We start from the raw sequence: 14,654 nt of genomic DNA on the forward strand, positions 1-14,654 counted from the left end.
CTAAAGTCATTTATTCACAATCATATTATTAATAATGAAAAGAGAGTGTTCTGCACCTTTCTACAACGTCCGTAGATTTATTATTTCTTTAAAAATGATTTGTCTAGGCTGCATAAAAATGTTCAACGCGAGCTTTAAAGGCATCATTTCTAGAATATGGAGAGAATTTGAAGGTAGCTCCAAAACATGAGGCAGCATATCACAGAGTAACCAACGACTGCTGCTCTTTGCTAGCTATCCTTGGCTGTAGTAGCCACAGCTAGCTAATTAGCTCATGGCCCAGTTAGCCATGGAGTCGATGGTCCTGGAGCTGGACCTTGGATTACAGGATGAATCACCACAGGTGACAGGGCACAGCCACCTGACGTGAGAGTGAACACGACTGGACGCCGAACCGGGCCTGAACACAGCCTTCTAGACTGACAGTGGTCAGTTTCACAACAAGGGGTACAGTTTATGGCAGAATGAGGGAGTGGAATAGAAAAGAGAGAGGGACATTAGGCGCATACTCACTGTTCACAGCTCTAACAACACGTCTGTGAACAGTGGTGGGAGATACCCATCAACTCAATATTCTCTTTGGTGTCTTTCCAGGCTGCTAAATAGTCGCTTTTTCTTCCCAAAACCAGCAGCAAAGCTGAAAGTCATGTTGTGTTTTGCCTGCACCATAGACCAGACATCATTATATAACCATTATAAGATAAAAAAAAAATCTCTGATACTGTTATTAAAGGAGACATAATATGCTCATTTTCAGCGTCATCATTTAAAATAGGTTTACATGTTTGAATGCTCAAAAAAACGCATCAGTTTTCTCATATTGTCAAGTGCAGCATCACTTACTCTCAACACTGTTTTAACCTTTTAAGGCCCCCCCCCCTGAATACCCAGTCTGCTCTGATTGGTCAGCTCACACACGCCTGCACCAGCACCGACAACAACAACAGAGCAGCGGTGCTAAATCAACTCTTATATGCCAAACTATAGCCGCTAGGCATAAATTATGCAAAAGTGTGACACGGTGAAGTAGTATGATGACAATGGTGAGACTATGAGGCAGCAATGTTTTCCGTGGGAGAGAAGAGCGCCTGTGGGTGCAGACCTTTTTAACTTTCAAGATCTTTTACATGCACAAGAACATGTATAAAACACTGAGGGAAAGGAGAAAACTGAAAAAGCATAACAGGTCTTCTTTTACAAGTATGTCCGATTATCAACCAGCAGAATGAAGAGGGTGTGCTTATTGACAACATGTGGGTTAATTATCTGAAATAGCCCACATTAGACTTTTGAGTCTGTTTGTCTGTGTCAGTGTTTCATTTTGACCTCTAGGGGGTGCTGTTGCATCTCTGGTACACCTGCCAACCCTTCTAGTTTCCATCTTATATATTCTTTATCTTCTCACATATACAGTAACACTGTTGTATGGTGATACTCTGGACTCATTCAAGCTGCTGTGCACTCTGTTCCTGTTCATTTTCTGAGAATTCACATTTTCATTTATTCTTCCCCACTTTGTTTTTTTAGTTCCTCATTTTTTGCTCTCACTTTTGCATCATGATTCATTCTCTACTTCTCACCCTCCGTCTCACCACTGTCTCTCTTCCTCTTTTTTCCCTCCCCTGTTTTTTTTCTCCCTCTAAGTGGGCCATAGTTCGAGTTGTTGGAGGTTTGTTTGGGAACACCGGAGGGGACAGGCTGCCTGTAAGTTGGCTGTTAAGATGGTGACTTGAGGCCATCAGATATCAGCTCAGTCCTCCTGGATTCAACACATAACCTTTATCATATTTGGCAGCAGTACGGCTGTGAAGGTGCAGAGCTGCTGATTTGTGTTTGATGTCACAATATTTCCTATTTCTCCCTACATATACAATACTTTACTGGGATTAGAGTAATGCTCTCAGGGTTTTTCAATGAGGATCCCCCATGGATCAAAGAATGTAAGCATTTGTCGTTATGTAAGGCCGTGGCGCTGAACCTTTTAGACTGCACTCCTTATGAGCAAGCGGAATACATGTACTGTATGTAGAGTGGTGAACAGTTTTGATTTGATTTTTGATTGAAGTTTGGATGTTGTCTTTGTTAGTTGAGCAAATTAAAAATGTATTTTATAGATGATAATTCTGACTTTGGTCTTAGACCTGATAATGACACTCAACAATCAACTATTTATCCCCACAACCGCTCACCTCATCTTTATTTAATTAATCATTTAGTCTATGAAATGGCCAGAAATATCTGAAGAATGCTTATCACAATTTCACAGAGCCCAAAGTAACATCTTCAGATTTCTTCTATGGACCAATGGTCCAAAACCCAAATTTACTATCATAAATGATGAGAAAAGCAGCAAATGTCTGACATTTAAATTAATTGGAGACACAAATCTTGGGTGTCGAGATCTTCTGTGCTGTCAGGTTGAACATGTGTGTGTGAAGCACCATGTTTAAGAGTTAGCAGCTTCCTCTTGTTCTATCAGAATCAGCTTTACTGACTAAGCAAGTGAATACAAACTTCCAAACTAATAGACATACAGCAAAAGTCCAGCACAAGTTCACTGGCTTTGCTGATATTGAGCTTCAGGTGATTGTAGTTGCACCATGTGTCGAGGCTCTCTTTCACTCCTCTGTAAAAACAGTCTGTAAGTAAAGACAGCACGTTTCTCACTGGAAGTTATTAACTTGAATCACACATGTCAATAAAGTGATGACTTCCATTTCTATTAAATTCCTTAGGAGTCTCACTACACTCCCTATATGATTGATTTATGCTGGTCAGTAGGGGCTTACCATCACAAGGTAGTAATTGTAGTTTTTCTGTAGTTTTCTGAAAACATATTTAAATGGTGAGTGAGACTAAATGCTTGCAAAGATTTGGAGTGAACAACATTTACGAATAACTCCACAGCGGGCCTTGAGCCTGACCTATAGGGATATTAAGATAAACATGTCAAAGAAAACACGAGGTTATGTAACGGCTATTTCATATTCTGTCACATCACAATATGTATAATCACAGAATATATTTTTAGTTTTATTGTAACTTACCTAAAGAATATTCCACAACCTTTACTGGACATTAAAGCAATATTATGTCACTCGTTTGCCTTAAAACAACAGCTTCAAAACCATTTTGATGGTACAGTGTCTTGTGATAAGATGAATGGTGTCTCTGTCTCAGCCACTCCGCCCCCATCACTTGTTTCTTTAATTTCAGTGAGAGGGATCACAGCGCTACATACATGTTGACTTCACCATACAAGTTTTCAACACATAACATTGTTGTGATGTAAAAAGTTTTGTTTGTAGCCAGCACCTACATTACGTCTGGCAAATTGTAACAGACCCGAGTATTTATTTTTGGATGATGAAACTCGTCTGTGTGTGTTGTTAGTCTGAAGGTTTCTCTGACTTCAGAGTGTGTGTGTTTATTTGGGTGTGTGTGAGCAAAGAATCTTGACGAGGCGCTTCACTGCCATCGTCAACCACAATATTGTGGAAGTCAGAGCCACAACATGACGACTCAGAAACATGAGAGCTTTATTTTTGAACCATTTTCAAACAGACTCTTACTGATAATAGATTTCAACACAACCCATGACACTTTCATTTGTTGTAATTAAACAGCTTGTGTCATGAAGTAACCTAAATGCAAATTGGGATTACACATTTGTTAATTGTGACACATCCGTTTTTTTGAGTTTCAGAGCAGTTCATTTAGTGGTATGTTGATGCAGCTGTGCTCATCAGACACAGTCGGAAGTCAGAATCTGCCCTCAGTGCTGCTGGGAGACGCCTAAAACAAACACACAGAGACAGGTTGCATATAAATACATGAACTATTGTATAAGTCAGAGAGTCCTGGGTATTAATGCTCTGCAATTCTCAGTTTTACTGATTTTAAGGTGCTACTTCTCTGTTCTTCTGACACTCTGACATCAACTATAACTTACAGTAACTTTAGTTCCCTGTAAAGCTTACAACCTTCAAAAGAAACTCATCTTCAAACTCAAACTTCCTTTGACCTAAAATCTTTCACTTTATTTTACCCATCTAGAATATATGTTGTTATTTTAGTCATTACTTCCCTTTTTTGCTGGTCTGTTTGCTGGTGGGCTGGTTGATTTGCCAGCAAGAATCCATAAAAGCTACTGAAACACATCAGGTGTGTTTAGGTGGCTCTTATTTATGAGTACAAGTTGATGTGGATGCTCAATCTGGTGAGCTTTAATTAAAGTTAAGCAGTAATGGGTGGTATAAAATGTAGAGGGATACAGGACTGTCGAGTTGAATATCGGATTAAGCTTGACTGAATTAAAGGGACCGTTGGGCCTCGGCAGAGGTATGCACTGTGTTTTTGAAAATCTTTTTTGGTTTGTTTTCAATTATTTGGTTTTGTTGCATCTTTCTTTTTACATGTTTTTCTAATCTTAGCATCTTTGGATAAAATGTAAATAGAAATTGTATCATCATTACTATAAAATGAGTCACTGGCGCCACCAAAATTATTACTAGTATGTTATTACTAATTATTACTTCAAATTTAAAAAATAAAATAAATAAATAATAAAAAATTTCATGGACACTGTACCCGTTTCTCCAGGTGTTCAATGTACTGCAGGCGTCTGTCAATCAGTCCGTCTTGGGCTGAAACCAGTGAGTTCAGACTGGCGAGCCGCCGGGCCTGTTTATCTATGACGACCTGCATCACAACAGAGACATCGGCCGGGGAGAACAGTCAACTGTGTCAAGTCTACTGACAGAAGTGTCTGCTACAACTCAGACGCTACAAAGAAAACCAACACAAAATGAACAGAAAACAAGATTAGGCAAAAATAATGTAATAAATGTGTGTGGCCAAAAGTATGTGGACGTCTCTGTGGCTGTTGGCTGTTTCCAGGTTTCTGTTAGGCCCCTTGTTTCCAATGACAGGAAGTCTTCATGCTTCAGCTTACAGTGATATTATGAATAGTGTGCTTCCACTTTGTGGCACAGTGTATACAGTACTGTACTCTTTCCTGTTTCAACACGACAACAAACTGCAGTGAATACAGCTCAGAATCAGAAGTCTTTATAAGTCTTTGCGTTGGCATCACCAAGACAAATCTTTAATATTTAAGTTCTTGGTTCTTAGCTCACCTTCATGGAGCTGACATCGAGCTGAGTTCGGCCCCCTGTACTCGGCTCAGTCAGGCTCTTTACTTTCTGGATGATCTGGTTCATCCGCTGCTGCGTGGCTCCCTGCTCCGTCTCCAGACCCTCCAGGCCCTTCTGCAGATCTCTGGCTGCCCTCCACAGCCTGTCCCCTCTGGCATTCATTATCTGCAGGTTCTTTCTCACCTGACAAACACAACATTACATCACAGTATTTATCAAAATGCAGTATACGGTATTCTTTCTGTTCGTTTCCAGTATTTTTCTTTTTTCTCTTGTTACTAATAATAGTCTGAAACACCTTTAAACCAACAATGAACACCTCACAGACTGTGAATAATAACATTATTCATTCATTCACTAATTAATTCACCTTATATTGCATTGTTTTCTTTTCTCACTTTTTTTAAACATTTCTTAGTTTGTGTTTGTTTCACCTTCACTGTCACATGTTTGATTTAACTTGAATTTGCCCTGATGTGCAAAAAAATAGACAATTACAATTTTACAAACAAATAAAAATGTTTGACATTATGTTATTGCCCAAAGCTGCTTCCAATGAAAGAGGTGGACATGAGACACTGAGGAGCCTCTGATGGGAGCTGAACACCCTTGTTTTGTATAATGATGATTAAATTGAATCATAAATCAATCACTTATTCGTAGAATATATTTCAATTGAAAGTGCATTTGTAAAATGAAGTAAAGAAAATAATTAAAATAAGTAAAAACAATTAATTATATTAAAAACAACTGAAAAAAGATGAAAATTATACAATAACCATTTAAAGATCGAGCCAGGCAAGATGATATAGAATACAGTGAAGTGTATGTTGAGTTGTTTTGTGGCGTAATCTGTTCTTTTGACTCTTTTGACTGAACCTGTTGATTTAAACAGAACACTGGGCTTCAGAAGAGATTAAAATTTCCCCAAAAAATTATTTTAGAGACGGGTACTGACTTCTAGAGTTAAAATGATAAGACGATTAATTGATTAGAGGATCATAATTGGCAGCTTTGCTGATGGAAATGAATATTTTTCACTACCTACCAACCTACTTAAATGTGTGAGCTGAAGAAAATGCCTGTTAGTCAGAAACCACAGATGTTTGTCTGTTTGTCTGAATTACTTATTTCGTTTGTAAGATGATTCTTCCTCACCTGCCTGTGAGTCCGTCCTGCCTGTGAACTCTGCTTGTGAAGGCTCTCCAGACTCTTTGTGGCTCCGTCCAGCTCTGCTGCCACCTGCTCTCCCTGTTTCTCCAGCCGCTCAGCGTTCTCCTCCACCCCCTGCAGCAGGTGAGCCAGTCCCAGAGAGAGCATCCTCAGCTGGGCCACCGGGACTTCACCTGCCTCCTGTGATGTGGAGGGATCATCTGATGGAGGGGCTCGGTGGGCCTGACACAGTCCCACCAGCAAAACGGACAGCTGTAGCACCCGGCTCGCCCTCATACTCCAGGATTTGATCAGGTGGAGACTAAGAGTCGGTTTGGAGTCAGTCGAGTCAGACCTTAAGATCTAGATCCTAAAACCTGAGAGCCCAGAACCAGATCTGATCAACATACCAGATCTGTGGCTTCAGACAGCAGCTGCTTAAGAGCTCAGGAGTAGTGAGGAGGTGAATCCACATCTGCAGAGCCTCTAGTATCCTGTCGTGCCTCAGATGTTCCCTGAGGAGGTCTGGAGCCTGACAGTGGTGGAGTATAGAGGGATGAGGAGAGGGAGGAGAGGCAGACAGAGAGATGGGGGGAGTTCCCAACCTGATGCATGAACTGTGAAATAGGAACATTTAAATCAGAACTCTGAATATTCTTTCAAATTCAAAACCAAAACCTGTGCAACATCACAAATGCACTGGAGACATTATTTAAAGAGTCCTACATGAAATATGAGCAACATTTTCTGTTGCTAATAAAAGCTGATAAAGTGCATCATTTGCAGTGAAAGCTGCAGGTTCACACTTCTCTCCTCTCTCAAGTGAGCCTGTGTTGAGTGTGAACATTAAAATAAAGCAGGAGAGACATCTGCTGGCTGTTTGAGGAGCTGCAATGTTCTGGGTAGTTGAGGGACATCTTCTCCCTCCACACCAAGCCAGTGACTAGTTATAGTTTAGCTTTTAGTTTTCCTAATAGTGACTGCAATGTTTGTATTCTCACTAAATGAATATAACATGTCTATGTTCCTAACTACAAAAGCAATTTTCAGACAAATATCTATGAGGCTGATTCCAACCTGGACCAAGTTTGTGCTTAAAGTGTCTCTAATTGATATTTTTATGTTAAAGGTCCAGTGTGTAGGATTAGAGTGTGTTTTTGTTACCTCAGAATGAGTCTTTTATATCTACAGGGGAAGCAGGTCCATCATGTTGCACTGTTTCTACAGTAACCCTAACCCCATAGGGAGGGATGAGTGGAGGGGTATTCAGTTGGTTGCAGCCTGCAGCTTCACCACCAGATGCCACTAAATCCTAGAAAACTGGAAATAACGGTGGATCACATGAATACCTGTACTAAAATGGGTCGCTTAGAACATCTGTAAGCTCATTATTTTGTTTTTCAAGCCTGCAATTTTATTGTTCTAGTTCGCTCTCGCTGTTTTCAGCAATAAAGCCCCAAAAACCACTTTATGTTGACCCATTATGACTACCTGGCTAACATAGTGAAGCATTTAGCAGCTGAAGAGCCAAAAAACAGAGACCAAAAACAGAACTGAAAGGAGAATGATTAAATCTGTATTAATCTGTTGGACAGAAGCACAACATTAAATCAGTGCTCATGTTGCTCTGTGTCTGCTGGATGTGTTCACCCTTTCATAATAAGTTTACCATCAACTTGCTCAGGTGATAATGTGTGAGTTTTGTGATTTCGTTGGTTTAGGTTTGACTAAATCTGTCACACTTGACAGAAAAAGTCAACTAGAATGAACCAAAAAAGATGATGATTAAAGGGACAGTTCACTCTTAAATCAAAAATACATTTCTTCCTTCTTACAAACTCAAGTAACTCGACTAACTAAGCTCGCTAATGTTACAGCTCAGCTGAGGAAGATGCCGTTAATGTTTACATCCGGCGCTGTCCTGAACACCTCTCACCCATGAGTGGATGCACCCTTCCTACTGCGCAGTTATACAGTCGGCAGATATGCGATAGTTTGGTAGAAAGAAAATAGTTCCTCGCCTATATGAAACTGCTCGCAACAAGGTCTGTACATTATCTTGAGCAACCGGGTCATGATTTCTCAAAAGAGACATTACTGTCATGTGTCATCACAGTCAAGTTTTTTTAAATTAATTACAATCTGAGTGTAATCTAGTTTGATAGAGGGGGTCCATTCACACAGGCTCCATTCTCTACAGTCCCCCAGAGGACACAGATGAGTTTATCAGAGCTTGTTTGTTTCTGGTAACAAATCTGATGACCACACAGTAAATCTGCCATTTTGGCTGTTTCTATCAGTGTTAGTTAGCGGTTAACTGTATAACTCACTGTACTGTGTTAAAGTATTTTTTTATGTATTCACTGCATTGTACTTTTTTATTCAAAGCACCATGCCAGTAAAGCTTTGTTGAATTCAGTTGGATTGAGACAAAACACAACTTCCTACACTCAGACTCAGGCTGACAGAGCTGCTTTGTGTCAATGAGGGACAGACCAACAAACTGTTCTTTGAATTGTTTTGGAGCCGGGGCAGGCCTAATGCACAAACGACACTATGTCAACCCATAAAGCCTGATTTATAAAGGAGAGAAGGCGTCAGTCTCAGCCCACTCCTTCCTGGCATTCAGGATTCACGATAAAGCTACAGGGAGGCAGTGTCACTGGGCCACTGCAGGAGAGAGGTTGTCTGCGGACCACAGTCTACAGTAAGTCAGCCTGGTTTTTCCTTTTAACAGACATTTGAATGATTTCTTATGAGGATTAAAAGGGTTGAGGATTTGGTGTTTCAGAAATGCAATAGCAAATCTTTAAATATTGCCTTCAAAGTCCCTGCTGTCAGATGGACAACTTTGTTTCTCCAAAATATTACCTTGCTTTCTTTTAAGCTATACCTGACTACATTTCTTCGTTTTCTGTATTGTAGTTGTTTAAGTAAACCAAAGCAATGTCCTAATCCCTGCAAGACATTACAACCTTTCAACTTAAAATGCAAGATTAAACTAATGCTCAATGATGAAAAATAAACTAGTAAAAAACAAAAAGTGATCAGGACATACAAGTAGTGGAGATGTAGTAAAGCAACAAATGCTGGAACTCTTGAAAAAGGATTTGCTGAAAAGCCAGAGCAACGTGGAAATTATGATAAAAAAAAAAGCTTTTAGTCACGTTTCTCTTTCTTAAGAGGAAGATGAGAAGAGTGATACCGTTTTAATGTCTGTGTGCTGAGTATGGTGCTGGAGCCAGCAGGCGATTGTCCTAGCTTAGCATAAAGACTGGAGGCAACTGGAAAACACACAACACATGGATCCGTCTAAAGACAAAAAAACCAAAAACAACTGTACCGACCAACAAATAAAAGCTTAATTGAAAGTTCAACCAATGAACATTCTGTGTCTGTAAACCAGACATCTAACAGCTAGCTACAATTTGTGCTTTAGCTAATAGGCACCAGGCTAGCTCTCTCCCCCCTGCTTTCAGTCTTAATGCCAAGCTAGGCTAACTGCCTCCCTGCTTCGGCGCTGTTCTCGAAATACTTAAAGCTCAATTCATAAGATTTGGGTTTTTTTTTCTATTTGAAGAGAAGAGAAAATGTATTAAAATCAAATCAAATGTCATTGGCTCATTCAATCAGGTAAGTGACCTGTCCTTCTGTCCTCACGTCAGTCAACTGTCAAAAGCACAAGCTTTTGGACAAGCAATGAAGACGAAAACTCCAGATCACCTTTGTTTCTCACTACGAGAGATTCATTTGAAGAAAGTCTGAGAATTGCAGCTCACTCTATACGAGTTCAGAATGTGCCAACAAAATGCCAGCCGGGGTACTTTTTATATTTCACTTTTTATGATCTAAAATCACAAAAAAATATCATGCAGTAGAACAAGTCATGCTAGCTAGTGTGCCTTGGCTCCCTGATCTCAGGAAATGTGTCTGTGATTTGGAGGAAGCAAATTTTTTTTTTTTTGTACTGGATCTGACGCTTCATACAGGGGAAACAAAAAGGTTTTACAGGTTCGCAGTGTGTTGCTTTTCAACTTTACCAGCTCTGGGGATCCAGAACGGCCAAAGCGAAACCTGCGAAGCTATTTCAGCATGCATCATGGATCTTATCAACAGTTGTTCGGGTATGGATATTGCTTCTGCGTCTGTGGCAGATGATTCTTCAGGGAGTTTTGGAAAGCATTATTTGGTTTACCAGAAACTAAAGCAGGCACACACAAGGATGATAATGTGGATGCAAGTGTCACATTATTCACACCTGTCTTTTAAAAAGGGCATGAAAGCCTTGCGTTTCAATGTTAAAGTACTTGTAATGAAAAGCTACACTGAATTTTCATCGTTGAATGGTGGTCACAACTGTTGAGCGCTGACGATACTGCTTTGCTTTTGGTGGTGATGTTGAGTCATTGAGCTATTGAAACTGGAACACAGGAAGTGGATTGGTCTAGTTAGGAGGTGATGGTTCACTGGTGTTTCACTGTTTTTTTTGTAGAAATGCAGACACATACGCATCAATTCTGCTGCAGTTTAGCCAAAACTTAGTTGTGTGCATGCATAAATGTCTTCATGTATATCCTGGTGTCTGATTATAGACGCAGTATATATCCATTTGTGTGCTTGAGTATGTGTTGAGCTGCAGAGTGAGATGGAGCACAGAGCGGTGAGGCCAGCACACAGGCATGTATGTGCTGATCAAAGCTCTGTCACATGATCTTGTGGCGCCCACAGGGGCTGCTGATGGCTGCAGGGCTGCTGGTGTCCTGCGTTCAGGCTCGAGCCTTCGGTGCTGGTGGAGAAAGAGAAACAAAAAGGAACAGAAGTGTTTAAACACTGGTGTTGCTATGCAGTCATCGAAAAATCACTGACCATTATTTTTTAAAGTTTAGTTTATATAAATGTTAGTCCTGGGGGACATACATGGATGAAGTGTGAGAAAGTTTCTCCTGTTTTTTTAATGTATTTATTTTAGTCAATCTATTAATTTATGAGCTGCTCACACAAATAACAACAATCCATTCATGATCCCTGACAAATACATCCAATAAAAAACAAATATAATATTAAAGTCTGTATAATCCTTTGTATATTCATAAATCATTTTTTATTTTTTTTAATAAAGAAAAAAAACACTAAAACAGGTGATTAGCAAATGGAGACACTCGTAGAAGGACTTCATATTTCCATCTATCATCATTCCAGGGATGCAGGAATATCCACTTTTTGTAAATTGCAATAGTAACCTTTGCCTACAGATGCATTAGGATTGGAGGTATGTGCTGTGGGAATCCAGGAATTTGAACCTGCTCTTCCACCACAGTGCTTTAATGCTCCTAACACAACCCCTCAGTCACCAGGTCTCCACCAGGCCCCACCAAGTCAAGCATGATTTGACTCCTGGGGGTCAGGAGGTCAGAGGTAGGGAGGCTGAACAGCTGGCGGGGGTCACATGCCATGATCACGCTTGGTATGTCATGCCTCTGTGGATCAAGCATGTAAAAACTGACACCCCAGCACGCAGGATCGGGCGTGTTATTGTAGTGTGATTCCAATTACGTAGGCTCCAGCAGATACATGCACCGCCAACCACTCGGCAGGCTGCAGGACTGCGTTTGGCGTGAGCCTGAGCATGTCGTGCTCACTTCAGCTCGAAACACGCAGACTCTGAACACAATGCCTCGCAGGGATTGAGTAAGAACCGAAAATTTATTATGCAAACCATTTATGTGACATGTGAAAGTGGGATGAGTGACGGGTTTAAGAGGCAGCGGTGGAGAGCAGCCATGACCCATAAATCATCTGTGATCGGTTGAGGAGATAATTTATTCACTGCTGGCACCTTAGTCTTTACATCCGAGACAAAAACAATGTGGATGTTAGTGTGTTGAGCTGATTATATGTACACTATGAGCCCTGCAGCATCGTGTCTTCACAGGCAACCTGCACTTCACTTGTCAACACCATGCATTGTGTTCAGTATTATTTCTACATGCATCTAATATGAGGTGCACGCATCATCATAATGGTGGTATATATAACTTGGAACAAACTGTAAATTATTATTAAACCATAAATCATCACTGATTAGATGAGGAGATAATTAATTCACTGCTGGCACCTTATTTTAATAATGTTTACATCCAAGTCAAAGAGAGCCGACAACAACAACCTAAATTGTACCCTGCTGATTATGTAAAATGTCTGATATTTAGCTTCAGGCTCAAACCGATATGATTATAACCTGGTCTTGGCTGACTCCAGAGAAAAACATCTTCAGTTATAGCTAGTTACTCCACTACAGTCTCCAGCTAGTTGCTTGCTTGTTTAGTGTTGAGCCTGTATAAAAGCCGAAGTCCAATAAAGTTGGGTCACTGTATAAATCATAAACAAACAGAATATGATATGTGCTAATCCTTTTTGACCTATACTCAACTGAAAACAGTACAAGGACAATATATTTTCATTCACCCGTCTCCTGTGCCTGTTCCCCGGTCCTCGTGTGTCTCCTGTGCTCCTGATCTGTTCCTTGTGGTTTTCTGGTTTGACGTCAGTTTCTGTATTGCTTTGTTTGTTTCCTTTGCCTGCCTTTTGCTGCCAGCTTTTGTCACCTGCACTTTTTATTGTTCACATTGATGTACTGTTTGGAATTTGGACAATCAGCTAATTAAAGCCCGCCTTTTGTTATACTTCCTGCCTGCCTGTATGTGTCTGCATTCGGGTCCACACCTTTTTGCCGAACTCTGACAACAATAGCATGCTGTGATTGTAAAAGACCACTGGACTGCCTGCAGTGCAGACCTGTAACGTTGAAAATGCGCATTATGAAGCACAAAATACAACAACTGAGACCCTTTTGACCTTGATGAGTAACAGAGGTTGTATGTTAAGGAAAAATGGGAAAGACCGTCACTTGCAAAACAAATTTACAAAAAACAAGTTTAGCATTAAATAATTAAAGATCTCGTCTATAGGTCATAAAGGATTTGCATATCATTCCCTTTTACACAGCGTCTGACCTCTTTTGGAGTCGGGGTTGTGCAGTCAGAGGTCTTGTGGATGCATCTGGAAACAAGATTAATGGTAGCGCAGACTGAACCAAAGCACCAACGTTTTTAGTGTTGTCATTACCTGACTCTGAATTAATGATATATTGCTTCACCTCAGATCTTAACAGGTGTGGTGGATCGATCAAACCCATCTAGAAAAGAATCAGCATGGTATCAGTGTCATTGTGAGCATGTTAACGTGCACTGGTGTCACACAGTGCTAGGCTGTAGACTCATGGACTAAATTATGACTCGTATATACAACAGTTCTACTTGCAAAGTTGCATATGATAACAAGCAAAAAGAGGAAAAAGTGAAGCTGAGCTGGGATCAGCCAACAACAGCTCCCACAGATAACTGTGTTTGGATAAGACACCTTAGTCAACCAAGTTAAAGAAACAGCCTCCAATGTCAGCTACATTCAGAATTTGTTTTTAAATCGAGTAGATTCCCAGTGGCACCATATTTTGCAGGCTAGTTTTTTGTTTGCTCTCTGCCATGCTGGGTCTTTGTGTTTTGTTTTGTTTTGTGGATCATGAATACAGATCACTGCGTTAGATACTGTCTGTCAGGCAGGCGCAAAAAACCTATGTCAGCTTTGTGGTATTTCCATCTGCAACTTTGAACAGAAGCCATGATGTGAGATTCAATCAGTCAGTCTTTATCATCATCAATTTGACAATGAGGCGGATTTCTCATTAGTTTACCAAGGACGCAGAATTTTAAGGCAACAACCGTCAAATGCTGTCACCTGCATGGCGGTGCCCTCACAGGACATTGACATTTTTTTCTCTTCCACATCAATTTCTTCTTCTCTCGCCCTCAGAGTGCAGCCTGGAGTAACTCCTGTTGGGAACATGAGCTGCCAAAAGCAAACTTTTGCTTCTAATTAAGTGAGTTCCCTGCCGGGACCGATAGAAGGCTGTGATGGAAGCCAGGGCCTCGCTGACAGGTGACACTGCCTCTCTGGTGACTGCACGGGGAGGCACAGATGGATTCGGCTCAATGATGAAATTCTGGAGCTATTGCTGGTATGCGACAGCAGTTTGTCATTACACGAACAGCCCTTCACCTCATTGTCATTTCGTATTTCACAATGACCAACAGTCCAGGATTCTTGCAAATATACTTGTTTGTTCAGATTTTAAGTGGTGACCTGTTCGGCCCTACACTATGTTTTCTTCATAGAAATTCTAACTGAAGCCTCAAACCTGACCTGTCATACACTTCTGCTATGGAACCATTGCCTGAACTAGGGGAAGAGGGTAGACTACCCCAACCCTGACTGAACCCTAGGGACTTT

At 40.6% G+C, this 14,654-nt stretch overlaps 1 protein-coding gene across 2 annotated transcripts; it reads right to left on the bottom strand.

The window, feature by feature from the left end:
• Positions 1 to 3,522: 3,522 nt before the first annotated feature.
• On the bottom strand, positions 3,523 to 7,612 carry LOC311274708 (uncharacterized protein). Of its 2 annotated transcripts, XM_084382620.1 has the most exons (6): positions 7,473 to 7,612; positions 6,719 to 6,925; positions 6,315 to 6,630; positions 5,139 to 5,339; positions 4,591 to 4,701; positions 3,523 to 3,795 (listed from the first exon to the last, which is right to left on the bottom strand). In XM_084382620.1, the coding sequence occupies exons 2-6, from the start codon at positions 6,781 to 6,783 to the stop codon at positions 3,763 to 3,765; spliced, it is 726 nt and encodes a 241-aa protein (XP_084238746.1). In that variant the 5' UTR covers positions 6,784 to 6,925; positions 7,473 to 7,612; the 3' UTR covers positions 3,523 to 3,762. The 2 variants fall into 2 exon arrangements, with proteins under 2 accessions (XP_084238746.1, XP_084238745.1); XM_084382619.1 differs by lacking the exon at positions 7,473 to 7,612 and having other exon boundaries at positions 6,719 to 6,997.
• Positions 7,613 to 14,654: the final 7,042 nt, after the last annotated feature.

The sequence above is a fragment of the Pagrus pagrus genome (assembly GCF_965226575.1).
Source record: "Pagrus pagrus genome assembly, chromosome: 19".
Classification (NCBI taxonomy): Eukaryota; Metazoa; Chordata; class Actinopteri; order Spariformes; family Sparidae; genus Pagrus; species Pagrus pagrus.